The 16,635-nt window shown below is 39.2% G+C and overlaps 2 protein-coding genes across 6 annotated transcripts; one reads left to right on the top strand and one right to left on the bottom strand.

Moving 5' to 3' along the window:
* The first annotated feature begins 1,661 nt into the window (after positions 1-1,661).
* Positions 1,662-8,080, top strand: dnajc21 (DnaJ heat shock protein family (Hsp40) member C21). Of its 4 annotated transcripts, none has more exons than XM_085793241.1 (12): positions 1,662-2,086; positions 2,652-2,745; positions 2,874-2,997; positions 3,171-3,302; positions 3,504-3,808; positions 3,902-4,068; positions 4,539-4,632; positions 4,900-5,082; positions 5,427-5,475; positions 5,576-5,754; positions 7,270-7,357; positions 7,473-8,080. In XM_085793241.1, the coding sequence occupies exons 1-12, from the start codon at positions 1,990-1,992 to the stop codon at positions 7,629-7,631; spliced, it is 1,671 nt and encodes a 556-aa protein (XP_085649367.1). In that variant the 5' UTR covers positions 1,662-1,989; the 3' UTR covers positions 7,632-8,080. The 4 variants fall into 4 exon arrangements, with proteins under 4 accessions (XP_085649367.1, XP_085649366.1, XP_085649365.1 ...); XM_085793240.1 differs by having other exon boundaries at positions 7,270-7,372; positions 7,485-7,927; XM_085793239.1 differs by having other exon boundaries at positions 5,573-5,754; positions 7,473-7,927.
* Positions 8,081-8,105: 25 nt separating this feature from the next.
* On the bottom strand, positions 8,106-15,666 carry LOC146977207 (alanine--glyoxylate aminotransferase 2, mitochondrial-like). 2 transcript variants are annotated; one of them, XM_085793243.1, is made up of 14 exons: positions 15,521-15,666; positions 13,826-13,914; positions 12,807-12,997; positions 12,546-12,669; positions 12,357-12,451; positions 11,880-11,973; positions 11,654-11,747; positions 11,319-11,419; positions 11,077-11,169; positions 10,793-10,925; positions 10,169-10,257; positions 9,861-10,010; positions 8,925-9,023; positions 8,106-8,601 (listed from the first exon to the last, which is right to left on the bottom strand). In XM_085793243.1, exons 1-14 carry the CDS (start codon positions 15,615-15,617, stop codon positions 8,500-8,502), a joined length of 1,551 nt encoding a protein of 516 aa, XP_085649369.1. In that variant the 5' UTR covers positions 15,618-15,666; the 3' UTR covers positions 8,106-8,499. The 2 variants fall into 2 exon arrangements, with proteins under 2 accessions (XP_085649369.1, XP_085649370.1); XM_085793244.1 differs by lacking the exons at positions 8,106-8,601; positions 8,925-9,023 and adding an exon at positions 9,761-9,777 and having other exon boundaries at positions 9,812-10,010.
* Positions 15,667-16,635: the final 969 nt, after the last annotated feature.

The raw sequence follows: 16,635 nt of genomic DNA, 5'->3' as shown, positions 1-16,635 counted from the left end.
CCATTTTTTAAACATTTTACCTTGAACAAGTGCTGCTCCGACCAGCTGCTCCATTGGAATACATTGAGCGGCGGTTAGCTTATGCTAACTTCCGGGAACTTTTGAGGGGCTCCATGCGCCGCCATTGCTGTGAAAAAACTGAACCATTGCAGTGAACGGAGGTGGCGCCACTCTCTCTCTCTAGGCACTCTAGTTACAAGTCCAACTCAAACAACACACGTGTGTCGGCGTGAGGGTGAAGAGCCCCCTTGTGGCGCGGAGGTGGTCCTGCAGGGTCTTCGTTTATTTTTATTTTTTGCAACCAACGTAATATGCGCATTACCGCCACCTGCTGGTGCGGAGTGTGGACGACAGGTTCAATCCATAGGTTCAATCATGCTCTAACTACTGTTGCTTCCCACATACTCAAATGTACATTTTCAAGTAAAAAAAACAAACACATTTCTTGGTGTTTGAGTCAGAGTTTCAACAGAAGCCTGTATTTCAATTCTCTCCTGTCTACAAAACAAAAAATCTGGTAAAACTACCATCAGTGTTTTATGTCTTTGCATCTATTGATCTTTTTTTTTTTTTTGCTTTATTCTTTTTCATTTAATTATTCATCTATTTTATTTATTTATTATTTATTTTGTGTAGCTATTTATTTCTATATTAGATTTTGTATACAGGTTTCTCTAGTTAATTTCTACATTTACTTTGATTGTAACTGTATAATGTATTGCTGTGTTTGATATAAATGGGGGGGGGGTTAAGTGAGTTAGTAAGTTAAATATACTGGATGTTTCCCCATTTCTCTGTTTAAGTTTGAATCATCAAAATTAATTTTGTTGAAAATACTGTATTCAACAGATTTCAGTCTAAATTCACTGGCTAATTTTAATATTACTTATCTCTACATCCTCTACATATTTTGGCAGTCCATCTGGAGCGTTTCCTTCCCCCAGAGATTAGCTCAGTAGCTGGTCATGAAGTGCTTGCTCTCTATTGGCATCTGTCCTGTCAGGACTTGCAGAGGGCTACGGGTTGATCTTTTTAACTGCAACAGCACTGTCTCAGAGCCATCTGGTTGTATTTTTATTACTGTTAATGAAAGTACAAGAAAAAAAAAAAATTCATGTCAAACCTTGTGTGACACTTGACTCTCAACCTTAGGTATTGAAATCTATGAATTGATCATTTGGTTGTATGGCAGAAATGTTTAAGCAAGCAGAACTTTGTGGATTATTTAGTTAGTCTCTAAAGCAGCAAAAAGTGTGTGTCTGTCTGAAAGTGTAGGCTACTCAATGGGAATTACAGCCATGAATTTAAGTCTCTCTGTCACCACTGGAGAGCACTGTGGGATAGGAAAAAACAACGTTTGTACCAGTTTGTGTCCAACTACAATCACAACATTGAAAATTAATTTACATTCTTATTGTTTGGGCTGGTGTGTGCAGCAGGATCCAGTGTTTAACTGTGAGGTTGTAGAGTTTATAAGTATATAAATCTCTGTCAATGTGTATGAACACAACCAGAATTGAGTGTTTTTTTTTGTTTTGTTTTTTTAATACAGTGTAGCCTACATAGTTTCACGAATTAAACATTTTGAGTTTGCTGTTCACAACAGTAGAGGGCAGCAAAACGCGGTTAGTGTCAAACCCGCAAAAGAAGAAGAAACTCTCGCGAGATTTAGCGGCACTGGCCAGAACTCTCCTGTCCATGGTCCCGACCGTCCTCAACAAGCTCTCCTAAAGTAATTTATTTATTAGGAGCTGTTTTGTCAGTATAAGTTAAAGGCCATGGCACAGTTTTAAATATGTAAGGCCTTATTGTTACGATGTTGTCGTTATAGGCCAATAAATCTGGACTATTTTAGAGACAAGTCAAGATGCTGCCGGTCTGTCGCTAGCATGCCGCAGTTAGCTTAATGCTAAAAGTTAGCTTCCGTTGGGACAACATTTTTCTGAGTATTTATATTAGTGTCAGTCGTCTGTCTATAATTATCTAATCATGAAGTGTCACTACGAGATATTGGGTGTGAAACGAGACGCAGGAGACGATGATTTGAAGAAAGCCTATCGCAAACTAGCATTAAGATGGCATCCAGGTAAGTTGGGGTAGAAACGAGTGCTTGAATGAAAAACCTGAATCCCCTTCTACTTTAACTTACAATTACAATCTAATTGGGTGTTTGTGATATTGTCAAAAAGTGAAGTGGGTAAAAACTAAGTTGATGGATCGAAATGAAAATGGGTGATGAAATAGCAGTGTAATAACGTATGCATTAATGAATAATGGAACAAGCAGTTCAATATTCACAATATTTTCTCTCTACTCTTATTCAGATCTTTGCACCAATGCTTTTTATCTGTTTAATACAATGACTATGTATTTTTTATCCAGACTGTTTTAAGGTTATTTTAAATGTTGTTAATTAGAAGGTAATTTTTTAAAGCACTTTGCTTTAAAAAAAAAAAAAAAAATAGATATGTTGCTATGGATTGTTGCCAAACAAAACCAAATTTCGTTGTATTGACCACACTGTGTATCTCTAGTAGTCTTATTTGGCTTTGCTGGATCAATGTATGTGAAACTTAAGCACCCTATGTTATTGTTTTCAATATTCAACCAAACAACAGTTGTTGGTGATGATTTCCTTCTCTAATTTTCAGATAAAAACTTGGACAATGCCGAGGAGGCAGCCGAGCACTTCAAGCTGATTCAGGCAGCTTATGACGTCTTGAGCGATCCACAGGAGAGAGCTTGGTGTGTACAGACATATCTGTGTTACTATTGTGAAAATAGTCTCTACATTTTAGCAAGTGAAGAGCTCTTTATGACCTAATAGATCCTCACAGTTTTTGTGTCATTGTGGGCTCTGTATGTCTTGTCAGGTATGACAATCACAGGGATGCTCTGCTGAAAGGAGGAGTGAGTGGAGATTATGAAGATGACAGCATTGACCTGCTGCAGTACTTCACAGTCACCTGTTATTCTGGCTATGGAGATGATGAAAAGGTTGGTGTTTGTGCTTGTGTGTGAGGAGTATGGTGAACAGTACAAACCAAAGTAAAACCTTCAACTTAAAGATGTTCTCAGTCTTCTTCCTCAGTCTAGAACAATGTCAATCTGTCAAAAAACAACAACAACAAATTAATTATCTCCTTTTTATCCACTCTCTTTCTCCAAAGGGCTTTTACACAGTTTACAGGAATCTCTTTGAGTCCATTGTTAAAGAAGAGATGGAGCACGCCAGGGTGGAGGATGAGGAAGACGAGGAGGAGTTTCCACCCTTCGGAGACTCTCAGAGTGACTATGATACTGTAAGCCGGCTGCACACTTAAGACACTCGTCTCAGGGTTGTTTGTCTATGTGATGACACAAGATTAGTTTATACAGCTGCTTATTAATTTATACATCACATGAATAAATGAATATGGAAGTTTTTGTAGTAACAAGTAACAAGACTGAAATGTAAAGAATCTTTACAAGCTACTTAAACAGCCTCTGTTTCCATATCGCAGGTGGTGCATGTGTTTTACGGCTACTGGCAGAGCTTCTGCACTCGTAAAAACTTTGCCTGGAAGGAGGAGTACGATACGAGGCAGGCCTCCAACCGCTGGGAAAAAAGGGCCATGGAGAAGGAGAACAAGAAAACCAGAGACAAGGCTCGAAAGGAGCGCAACGAGCTGGTGCGACAGCTAGTGGCTTTTGTCCGCAAGCGCGACCGGCGCGTGCAGGCTCACAGGAAGCTGGTGGAGGAGCAGAATGCCGAGAAGATCAAGAAGGTGGAGGAGCTGAGGCGGAAGCAGAAGCTCGACCAGGCCAAGTGAGTAGTGGGGAGATGCTTGGATAAATATGACGTTAATTTGCGTGTCTCTCTTCTTGAAAGTCATAATGTTGTGTTGTTTGTTCTTCCAAGACTGGCAGAGGAATACAAAGAGCAGAGCTGGGCGGCCATGTCAGAACTGGAGAAGGAGCTGCAGCAGATAGAAGCTCAGTACGGAGAAGAGTTTGGAGACGCGTCGGAGAGTGAGGAAGAAGATCAGGACATGGACACACGGGAGAAGAACAGTGAAGAGGGAGGAGGTTAGTGAAACAGGGTGAAATGTGAGCTTCGCTTTGCCTTCACTTCTGTGTCCAGGGCTTATGCTGAACCTAAAGCTTAAAAGGATAGTATACAGTAGAGGAAAATTGGCCCATTGCCATAATCCCTTTAGTTTTAGGAATAGGTTCGTTACCTTTAATTATTGGTGCAAGCTATTTTTTAGAATGGCGGAGCAGAGCCGCGAGCTGTACTGCTGTCATTCATCTTTCTGTTGTTGATTTGTGGTTGTGCATGGCGGATCACCATCCCTGTGTTCATGATACTACGGTTTGTGCTATTGTAGTCTATGTGTCTGTTACAGGGTATGTGTCATTTTTATGTTCTTGTCTACTGCAAAACTAATTGCTACCTGCGGGACATAACTGAATAAAGTTGAAGTGCTCAGCGTTCTGACAGATTGATAAGTAATGTTTCTGCCTTTTCCCTTCTCTGTACCAATATATATTCACAGATGCAGACCAGCCTGATGGAGATGAACTGACAATTGACTACTATGATGACCTGTACTGTCCAGCTTGTGACAAATCCTTCAAATCTGATAAAGCGTGAGTAGCCACCCACACGGCGACACACTGTAATTCACCTCACTAAGCTCTGAATCATTTTAGCTACATTTAATCAGTGCAGAGGTTTAAGGTTAAAGACTCCAAATGCAGCGATGAAATGTTCACAGTCTCAAATGTATTCACACTCTGAGTAATTATTTGAATGATTCTGTTAACATCATAAATCTCCGAAGCCCTTTAATTCAATTCACACGGTTAAATCTGTGTTCTTAATCCATTATCTTTGTCTTCCCTTCTTCTCTACAGTATGAAAAACCATGAAAAATCCAAAAAGCACCGGGAAATGGTGGCGTTGCTAAGGCAACAGCTGCAGGAGGAAGAGGATTCACTCGGTTTGAATCTCAACGATAAGCAGGAAGGAAATGAGGAAAATGAGCAGGAAGAGGAGGAGGAAGAAGTTGAGGAGGAGGAGGAAAAGCCAAGGCAAAAGTATGTAGTTCATGTTTGGGTAACACCTTATAATAAGTACACACTATTAAGAATTAGTTAAGCATTAATAAATACTGAGTTCTTCATTTATGACGCATGAATACTCATCAGTATATGTAGTTTATAAAAAAAAGGTTAGTGCTTATCAATGATGTGTAAAACATGTTTAACTGTGTTTATAAACTACATACTAATGAGTATTCATGTGTTATAAATGATGAATTCAGGATTTAATGCTTAATAGTGTGTATTTATTATAAAAGTGTTATCCATGTTTGATGTAACAGTGAAACAAATAACTTTTAATTTTATTTTTACTGATACTTTTCTGTCCCTGTACACAGGCTGTCCAAAAAACAAAAGAGGAAAAAGAAACAGAAGGAAGTAGTACATGTGAGTGATATCTCTAATCCTTCAATTACCAACTGTGCTTGCTTGGGTTTACTTTAAATCCCGTGAGGTGAACCATCCATTCTCCTCTCCTCCATAGCAGCACACCGAACCAGAGGAGGAGCAGGCGGTGGCGGCGGCGGCAGAGGCAGAAGCTGAACAGAAACCAACACCAGCACCGACCAGTGCGACCACTTGTGAGAAAGATGCCCCTGAGGAGTCAGCAGACCCCACAGAGCCGGAGAAGCAGGACGATCTCTCTCCTCCCACAGAGGTCAAGAGGTGAGTCCAGGCTTTCGGAGATCTCCTCCTCTGTTTTCCGACCTCGTGCTTCTTCAGATACAGTCTGTATGCCGCTCAGCTGGTTCTCTGGTTTGACTCAAAAGGGACAATTTTGATGGTCGCCTTTAAAGGGATAGTTCAACATTTTGGCAAATTGGCCCATTGCCATAATTGCTATAGTCATAGCAGTAGGTTCGTTACCTTTAATTGTAGGTGTAAGCTATTTTTAACTACAGCGGAGCGCAGCAGCTGGCTGCTCAGAGCTACGCTATGGAGGCTAACGGAATTTCTTGGTTTCCCTCATTAAACTCATCAAATACAAAATCCCAAAGCTCCACAGCGCTTTTGTAGACAAGTTGTGAGCTGCACAACCACCACGCTATGAGATAATGACGGAACGATACGAAACGGAGCCGTTTTCGAGGTAAATTCATACAAAACCGCTGATGCGCGTTGCGTTCAGGGACAGTTTTTCAGCAAGCAGTCTCCGTATTTACCCTGTATTTACCTCGAAAACGGCTCCGTTTCGTATCGTTCCGTCATTATCTCATAGCGTGGTGGTTGTGCAGGTCACAACTTGTCTACAAAAGCGCTGTGGAGTTTTGGGATGTTGAATTTGATGAGTTTAATGAGGGAAACCAAGAAATTCCGTTAGCCTCCATAGCGTAGCTCTGAGCAGCCAGCTGCTGCGCTCCGCCGTACTGAAAATAGCTTACACCTACAATTAAAGGTAATGAACCTACTGCTATGACTATAGCGATTATGGCAATGAGCCAATTTGCCAAAATGTTGAACTATCCCTTTAAATGAGGCTACAAATGAAGCCTCATAACCCAGGACCACTGCTGTTTCATGGCAGAATATATATTTTATGCTTTTGGACAACAGTGGGGCAACAGAATCTGATTATATACTGCATTCTGTTCAGAGAGGTGAAAATACCTTCTAGCTACATTTTACAAATCGATTCCTTATTTTGGCCACTCTGGGGCAGAAGAGGCTGAAAAACACATGTGTGACATGATCACCTTGAATGTTTCACACAGACACAGAGCGACATTCACATTCATTAGGATTTGTCTTTCTGACTGTCCAGTGAATGAACAAGTCATCTTTGTCATCAATTCTGGCTTCTGATCATTGTCTTCATTGAAAATGTGAAAAACAGACATTGAAAGACATTAAAATGCTCTACACACTAAGGTGCTAATTCCAAAACATGTAAACACGAGTTGGCTTCACATAAAGTTCATGTTCTCAGACAAAGAAAAAATAACGATGATATAGGTGGCACCACATTTAAAATAAAGTTTAAAACATTAGCATTTGGTTTTTGAGGGAACATTCAAAATTAAGAAAGAAAGTTTTTGCAAAAATGGGATCCAGATGCTGACCATACATTGTCATGCATGATGAAAATACTAATAATTCTGTGATAGATTTGAGAGGAGTTTTGCCTCTCACTGGTCAAAATCTTATTTTTATTTACCTATCATCCAAATGTTGCCTCAACAGCTCTGGGAAGACGAAGGGGAAGAAGGGAGGAGGAAAAGACAAACCAAAGAATGTCAAGTCAAACACCGGAGGAGAGCAGTTAACTGAGGTTTGTACAATAAAACTCAGTGTTTTGGAGTGAACGGTATTTTTAAATATTAATTTTCATAATTAAAAATCTCTTCTCTCAATATTAAAACGCACATCTTCATTTCCACCTACAGAAGGAAGTAAACCGATGTGTGACCTGCAACAACGAGTTCCCCACAAGAAACAAGTTGTTTGACCACCTGAAGTCCAGCGGCCACGCCATCGCCGTGTCTGCAAACGCTTCTCACACCTCCGTGAGCAAAGGCAAAAAAGACAAGAAGAAGAACAGATAACACTAGTTCACCTGAGAGGAGGCAGAGGATGAACCTGAGGGTTTGTTTCAGTAAGGACACTGGACCCTTTTGAAAGTGGACTTAAGTGGACTGGATTGGCTGAGCTGACAGCACAGCACCGAGTGTATTGTTTTTCAATTACTTATTAGTCATGTTCAGTGTGAGAAGTTGAATCTTCCAGATTGGACTGACTAAAGCCATCTGAGCAGTTATTCAGTCCCTTTCACACAAACACCGGGCTGATATAAGATACCAGATATAAATTCATCCTCATCATCAAACACTTACAGTTTTAAGACTCATATGTTTGCCATGAAAAAACTCTGTAGTGGTATTACTGCATCATGAAAATAAAGGTGATGCTGCACGTTGGTATTTATACAACAACTCTGCAACGATCATCATTTATGCCTCTGCTCACTGTGGTCAACAATAAACCGTTTGTTGGATTTGTCCGTACAAAACATGAACCTGTATGTTATATTTTTTATTGGAAAGATAGAAAACAAATTTTACATTTAAGAAAATATTTAAAAGCACAAATATTATATTTCTACCTAATGTTTTTCATAAAAATAATTGTTATGTTTATGCGTGAATATGATAAATATGCGTTCATTACAGTATTTCTTGCTCAGAGTATTGAGGTGAAAGCGTTTCAGGCTGCTGCACAGTTGTGTTAATGATTAGAAGATGCATAATGATAAATGTTAAAAGTTCATTTTTCCAAAAGGAAAACAGTTTGTCTTTACAGAGCAAAATTACTACCAACATTCAAACTTTTTAAAAGATTGACACAAATGCAGCACACGTTGCTGGGTGAGTCTCCGGGTTTGGTCCTCGGCATCGAGTTACTCCACCGACCTGCTTATTTTCTCTCCATGTAGTTATGGACGGCTTTGTTGAAAACTGCCACGAAGAAATCCACGTCCTCCTTTGTGATGCACATGGGGGGTTGGACACGGAAGGTCTGTAGAGGTGAGAAAAGACAAGAGGGAAGATTATGGTAAGATATTCTTTACCAGGAGGACGTGCATAATAAGACCAGCTGCTTTATTCTGTGTCAGAGCACCCACATCTCACACATTAAATGTTTAGAGGTTATATAAAAGTTGAATATTCATTAGACTGGTAATTTGTATCATGATGAGTAAGATGCCATAAGAACAGGTCCTACACATAATTCTCTTAACCTAAAATCTAACATACTAAAATAAAATAAAACTTCTTGTAATATTTAGACATTTCCTCAAAAAAATACAACTTCAGCTACTTCATGGTGAGTGCTGTTACCTGTCCATATACTCCTCCTTTCCCTATCAGGACTCCCATGTCCTTGATGTCCTCAAAGATGTCTCTCATCGCCTCTGGAGACAGTGGGTCTCTGCTTGCCTGTGGGTGTTGGAGACAGGTCAGACAAGGCTGGACACATGGTCTATATACTCAATACACTATAACTATAAATATGAAAACTGTCTATCTGCTTCTGTCCAAGACACTAACCACTCACAGCTGACTCACCTCAGAGGCTACAAACATGTCTGAATGTGATTTGCTTCACTATTAGTCAACTATATCTAATTTATTAGACTAATAATAGCTGTGTGGGGAAAAGCTCAGTAGTTCCTAATAAAGCAAGAGGATCCAGAATGCTGCTCAAATCTGACAAATCATAAGAAGCTGCATCATTAGAGAGGAGAAGTCAAGAACTGGACGACCCAACACTGATTGAAAGGAACAGCAGGATATCCACCTAACAACACAGCTGCAAAATTTAAAAAAATGAAACTTTCATGGTTTAACTGTTGGTTCTTTAATTATTTTCTAGATGTGTCACTTCCTTTTAGAGATAAAAAGAAGCCGTATATTATAACTCAGTGGTTTGAGCAGGCGCCCTATATGCAGAGTTTACAGTCCTTGCTGCAGCTGGCCCTGGTTTGAATCACGAATCTGGTGACTGTTTGTTGTGTGTCATTCCCCCTCGCTCTGCCTCTCCATTTCCTGTCTCTTTCAGCTATCCAATCAATTAAAGGCAAAAAGCCTAAAAAATACTTTAAAAAAAGAAGCATTGAGTCAGTAGAGTTGTGTTTACAATTAAAGCTGGTAGCTGCTGCTCCAGCTGATGGTTAACTGGGGGCGCTGTTTCCTGCCCCTTTTGGGAGACACAGCAGCACAGACACACATACGTACATGCATGTGAGGGAAGATGAACTGTGACAAATACAATACCTTGTCTTTGACCATCTCCACGCCGACCTGCAGGCCTTTACCACGGACATCACCGATAATCTCATACTTGTCTCTGAGTTTGGCCAGCTCAGTCATCAGATAGGTTCCCACCTGCAGACTGTTCTGCTGCGTGCCATCCTCTTTGATAGTCTGTCAAGTAAAAACGTTATGTTTTAGTTTATGATTCAGTTTTCTTCATTAATTATCAAGCTTCAGTTTTTACAATGCGTTTGCTAATTGGATTTTCTTTTTTTTTTTTAACAAACTCATTAACAGGGCTGATGTAGAAAGAGAAAGTGATCTCTTACATCCAGCACTGATGAACCAACTGTACAAGCCAGGGCATTTCCCCCAAAGGTGTTGAAGTGGAACGCCTTAGCAAGGGAAGCAGCAATCTCTGCACAACACATGAATAAACATACTCACACCTCAACTCAGTCGCTTTAAATTAAAATTACAGCAAAAAAATAAATAAATAAAAAAGGTATTTGAAAAGGATGAAGTAGAAAACAGAAAGGTCTTTGAGTCAAGTAAATGTTAGTAGCATACATTTAATGTAGAAATGTGATCACATGTCCACAAGTTGCGAAAACACATTTATTTATTGTTGGAGTACGAAAGTCACTGAAATCTGAAGGTCACATTTATCAGTGTGAATTTAAACCAATGCAAAACTCACCACATGTCCCAATGAGGGAAGACAACTCCTCTGACCTCAGCCTTGGTCCATCATTATCTTTATGACCTTGGTTGCGATGGCAACTGTTATTGGGGACTAGGTCAGCTTGACTATATCATTGTTTTCAGAGCTATCCTTGATCCACAGAACTGTTGCTGTCGGAGTTGACTTTTAAGTGACCCATGACTTTCACATCACATCCTTGTACTGAATTTAATGCTTGACGGAGACGTTTACAGACTCTTACTCTCACCTGGTGTTGTAACAACAGCTCCCATTGGGAATCCATTGCCAATGCCCTTCGCCATTGTAACCATATCAGGAAGGACGCCATAACCTTGGAAACCCCAGAAGTGGGTTCCTGTTCGCCCAAATCCAGTCTGCACCTGTTGGATGAAAAATAGATAATAATGTTTCTTTGCATTTTTAAAATCATATTTCTATTATTGTGTTTTACACTTATGGATAAATAATAGAAGACAGTGGTGTTTAATCATGTGCCATGGTTTTTGCCTCATAGTTTAATGTGTATCTAACCTCATCAGCGATGCAGATCCCTCCTCTCTCTCTCACAAGTTTGTAAGCCTCCTTGAGATAGTTCTTAGGGTACTGCACAGCTCCTCCCATTCCCTGCATGAAACAAATTCACATTTACATCTTCACGGTCCCATCTTAAACAATAAACAACCCCAATCACACCAAATATGAGAAATTAGCATATACAGTTGACATGATAATTAATCAAGTTCAGTCAACAGTTCAACAGTAGGTTATAGTACCTGAATGGGCTCTGCAAAGAAAGCAGCAATTCGACTTGGGACACTGGTAGCAAATGTCTCCTTGAGCTGTTTGAGGTACTGTTCATTGGCCATGCAGTGACCTGTATGATCAAAGCATAAGTCTGACTAATTATACACAAATTAGCATATATGAAAATTGAGCAGCAGTAAACAAAAATAGTTTTGTTGTTGGAGTTGAATTTGTTGCATGAATGTTGCAAAAAAAAAAAAAAAAAAAAAGGATTGTGGTGCTTACTTCCACAGATAATGGTGATGAATTCCCTGTTACCTTGTAACCTGAGTGTGTTGAGTCATGTGTGCATGTGTTTGTGTACCTTGGGAACAGCTACACTCTCTGATGGTCTGAACAGGAGAGTCCCTGCAGTGGCTTCCTCCCCACGGACCTCTGAACACATCAGGACACATGGTCTGTTTATTGGGCAGAGACAGAATTAGCAGGGACAGTAATGTTGAGCCTCTCCTTTGTAGTTGTAGTGATGGCTTGTGGTGCATGCATGTATATTTTACTCTGTATGACTTTCTTTTGGTATATATACATACATTTGTGCAGCCTGAACCAGTGGGGACAGGATATTTATATGGTGAATTGGAGGTAAGGCCCATGGTCTGTGAGCTGCCACCATGGTATGATCCACTGGAAGAGAGAGAGATAAATCAATTAGAAGGTTAATCAGAATATCTGAGTTTGCTATCAAGCTTTGACATGCTGAGTTTATCTTTTCTGTTTACTCAAGCTGTGTTTTTTCTAAGTAGAATCTTTTATTCTAAAGCCAATAAAAGAACAGCTAAAGCAACCGTTTTACAATATTAAAGCTGTGTTTCACAGATGTTACTATCAATTATTAATAGGAACATTAGCTCTTGCAACAAACCAATAAAAAACAATGTAAAAATACATAAACACTGCCTGTGAGTTTTTGTATATTCACCTTATAAAAAAGTAATGTTATTGAACTCTTATGTAATGTCAAGAATGACTAATTACGGATGTCAGAGGGTTCATAAAAAGACTTGTACTTGAAAGTGATGATATCAAAGTTGCCTGTGTGGAGTCGAGCCATCAACATAGCCAGGTCGTTGGCCTCTGAGCCGCTGTTGGTCAGATATACCACCTGAACAGGGAAACAACAGAGAATCAAATATTTAAATTTTCATCTATATGTTGGGTTAGGGTCAGGGGATTAAAATAAAAACCCACTACAGTACCTTCAGAGGATCTGGTAAGTAGGACGCCAGTTTCTCAGTATACTCATGAATAGCAGGAGAGACATAGATGTTCGTAGTGTGCCACAGTCTCTTCAACTGCTGCTCTATGGCTGCTGTCACTTTCCTGTGCACACAGATGTAAAGATAGACGGGACAGGAACAACAATGAGCAGTCATTTTAAACTGAAAACCTTTGAAAAAGAAATCACAATTGAACATCTATCACCGTGTGACACAGCAAAGAAAAAGAAAAGACCTTACGGGTGGCAGTGGCCTACACCAACAGTAGCCACACCAGCAAACAGATCCAGGTATCGTCTCCCATCCACATCCCACATCCACTGCATGTGTCCCTGGTGGATGAACACTGGTTTCTTATAGTAGGTGATCTTCATGGTCATGGGGTTGCAGTTCTGATTGCGAATCTCCATCATCCGTTCTTTGGACATACCCTGAGTAAATGTATGGCAAAGGTTGAAGTTATACAGGAAGAAGTGTATGTGTTTTGGGAATGGTAGACATGTGTCCATGGCTACAGGGGGGACTGACATGTATTCAAGTTTTGTTTTCTTCTTCAGGCCATATTGTCAGATCTTTAAGGGAGAGTCCCAAATAGAGGATACCTCCTAACAACCACAAAACAACATGGTAAAAAATATGTCTCTGGAATAAATTGTGTGTATTCATATAAAGTACTGATTAATAAATGATCTCTCTATCTGTGTCCACACTGTCCCGTTCGCCACCAAGCTAAAAAGCCTGAAAGTAGCATGGTAGCTAACTCAGAGAGTTATTGTTCTACACCAGCATTATTTTGCAAGCTATAGTTAACTAGCCAACAACACCAAGCTCAGAATCAAAAAACTTTATTGTCATTGCGCAAGCATGAGTAGTCTACAACTCTCAAATGCAGTGCGAAATAGAAAAGGGATTAAAAAGACAACAAATCACAAACAACAGTAAAAGACACAGCACAAAGCTGTTGTGTGACTGGGTCTTAACTTGTTAAATACTGAATCAAGTGGTCCTGTTATTTTACATTTGTACATTGTTTTTCTTTGTATGGTCAAAACCTTAATTGACTTACACTAGAATCACAGCTGGCTAACATGTCATTCATTACCTTGCCATCTATTGTTGTTCATCAACTAACCCTTTCCAAAACAACAAGCTGTTATGTTTTTGTGAGACTGGCCCTTTAACCTTTGGACACTGTTGAGTCTTTCCTGAGTCTCAGAGCAGATGGATGCTACAGTACAACACTACTAACGCTACAGTACCTTGTATTCCCGTGGTTTGAAATTGCATGGCGGTATCTCTGGGAGCTCTGTGGGACTGTATTTGAGGGCTGATTTCTGACATACTGCACCTGTGAAATGGTTAGGATTGGCATTCACAAAGAGAGGTAAAAGATTGGTTAAAAACTGATGCATCAGCAAGCCAGACATCTGGATGCCCGGTGCTCTAAACTTGATGTTAATTGTGTTTGTACTTTACCTTGTTTTCATCATATTGTCAATTATCTGGTCAATATTTAATCAGATTAGAAACTGGTTGATGGTTTAACCACATTAACCTTACATTGTGCAACACAGCTAGACTTATGCTTCCTGTTTTTCCCAATTTTGACAGTCAGTTCCAACTGGTCTGACTGGCTAATAAATAATTTGTATGGTCAAATGGCTGTTACCCCCAGGAGAAACACTTCATGTGACTGCAGGGATACAATAGCCATCATGTACAGGTCTAAACAACATGCACTTAATCCTCACAATCTTGACTGTATGCCCATCTTAATGTGGATGATATTATTCTGTTGAGAACCTGCAATACTTGTAATACTATTTTTAAAATAAATTAAAAATAAACATGCACTTATCAACTTTAAGCTGGTCCTCGATACAAGCAAAACCAAGTTCATGCTTTTTTCTGGAGCCTGAGATATTGATTAGTGTGGGTCTACCCCAAACCCACACTAAGTGAATCACAGGTATTTGGCTTGATGTAAACATCATATTCAAACTCTCATCCTCAGACTGCAGCAAAATCAGGAACAGATCCAAAAAAGTATAGTTAGTGTAGTTACAGATGTCCTGCATCTTCCACTCTCACACCTCTAGACCTCTAGATTCATTCAGATCCCTCACAATCATTACCAGAGATCCGCTGACACTTACTATCAACAGCTGCAGCTTTTCATCCATAAAGATCTCATGTACATTCGGCACCACAAGCAACTATTACTGGACTGGACTACAGGACCCTGACAAACTCACATCACCAACTCAACTGTTACACTTACAGTTTACTCTGAACTAAAGAAAATCTGCCTTTGGCTTCTGTTCACCAACCGCATTAAATTGTCTAAAACATACTCAAGATTGACACACACTATTTTAACTTGGTATTTGTGTGTACTGTATCTTGACATCCTCAAACACTGATTGAGGAAAACTTCAACTTTCTTTGAGAATTAAATAAAAACTGAAATATTGTTTTCTTATTTTTTAAGTTTTAACTATTATATAACTATTTATCTATCTACTGTATGATGTCAATATACCATGCATCCCCATTTAAAAATACACATTTCAAATGAGAAAATGTGGCTTTAAATTTCATACTGCAATGTGCTTCTTTGCAATGCCCCTTATTTTTGATGTCACCATATCAGGTCTTGTTTCCATAATGTAACTGAGACTGTCTTTTTATGAATAGCAGTGAATGTATTACTCAGAGTAGTGAATATATTCCTCAGTGTAGTACACCAATCTACTATAGTTTGTGGTGACACATAATGTTTATTTCTGGTTCCTCAGTTTAACTCAATACAAAAAGAATCCACATTTTCTACTAAAATTCACCAAAGAGATGGATGCTCACCTGAATTTCTAAACTCACAATGAATAAGCTACATGAAAGAAACAGTTTTGTTTGTTTGTTTGTTTTTTTGTGTGATTTCCATGGTAACTTACCATTTCCCACGTGAAATTTGGCCAAACCAGGTGAACAGCAGAACTGTCCTGTGAGACCTATCGAGCGGACACTTAGACAGGATACTACTTTGTACATGTTGAGCAGGTGCAGAGGGCACTACTATCCTTCTCCCTTCACTGTTTGATACTCGGAGGATTTGCTCACAGCTTTTTCTAAAAAAGTCACAGTGATGGGTGGACAGTGCACAGCCAATAGTACCCTCATCTCACCAAACAACAATCATTTCTCTGCAACGTCACAGATAAATATATAACTAGTGATTCATTAGATTTCCACTACATTGCCCACTGAGTTTGTTGGATAGTGCCGGTTCTTTCCTGTTGGAGGCTGCAGAAGACGCCTGCCTGTGTGACAACCCACCTTCTTCAGCAGCACCAGCACCCACAATGACATGACATCATCATGTTGTGTGGACATTTGCCCCAAAAAAGCTAACAAATTTAATTACTTTTAGAAAAAAATTGAGAAAGATGGAGCATTTATGGGAAAAACTTTTTTTTTCTGGTACAAGCAGAAAACAAAGGATTTGCCATTTAACATAGCGGTTTGCCAGCTTTGACTGATCCAGCCTTATACGAAGTGCTAATAAAATGTTGATGTGATTATTATTAAAATGATTAATATTGTTACTATAATTATGACCGATATTACTATTATTATTCATTAATTTCTTTCTTTATTACTGCTATCACTATTACTGTTACGACCACCATTTATATTATATATTATACCCGAATTACCGTACACACACACACCTTGTTCACACTTTGTACATACACCAATGTATGTCCACTATGTTGTTGTCTTGTATTTCACAATAAAAAGTTTAAAAAATTTAAATAAAAATGTTGATGTGATAAATGCTGATGTTTAGTTGGCATGTTTACCATGTTCACCATCTTAGCATGTTTAGCATGTTAGCATTTAATTAAACACACAAAACCAAGACTGATAGGAAGGTCATTATTTGTGCAGGTGTTTGGTCATGGACGGCATAAAAATTAGACAAAATTGTAGCACTACATGAAAAGCGACAGAATGAAAGTTATAACTCAATTCTGTGCATTTGTTACTTCAGGATAATGGGATAAAA

This window comes from Trachurus japonicus, chromosome 12, assembly GCF_045865225.1.
Source record: "Trachurus japonicus isolate A0001 chromosome 12, Traja_1.0".
NCBI lineage: Eukaryota > Metazoa > Chordata > Actinopteri > Carangiformes > Carangidae > Trachurus > Trachurus japonicus.
The sequence above is the reverse complement of the archived record's forward strand: the minus strand, read 5'-3'. Positions and strand labels throughout refer to the sequence as shown.

Coding starts and splice junctions, on each gene's coding strand:
- dnajc21 (XM_085793238.1), top strand. CDS start 1,990: ATGAAGTGTCACTACGAGATATTGGGTGTGAAACGAGACGCAGGAGAC. Junction 2,998..3,170: donor GCTATGGAGATGATGAAAAG/GTTGGTGTTTGT, acceptor CTTTCTCCAAAG/GGCTTTTACACAGTTTACAG. Junction 5,083..5,426: donor GAGGAAAAGCCAAGGCAAAA/GTATGTAGTTCA, acceptor CCCTGTACACAG/GCTGTCCAAAAAACAAAAGA.
- LOC146977207 (XM_085793243.1), bottom strand. CDS start 15,617: ATGTACAAAGTAGTATCCTGTCTAAGTGTCCGCTCGATAGGTCTCACA. Junction 10,926..11,076: donor GGATCTGCATCGCTGATGAG/GTTAGATACACA, acceptor TTCATCCAACAG/GTGCAGACTGGATTTGGGCG. Junction 10,011..10,168: donor TTGGTTCATCAGTGCTGGAT/GTAAGAGATCAC, acceptor TTTACTTGACAG/ACTATCAAAGAGGATGGCAC.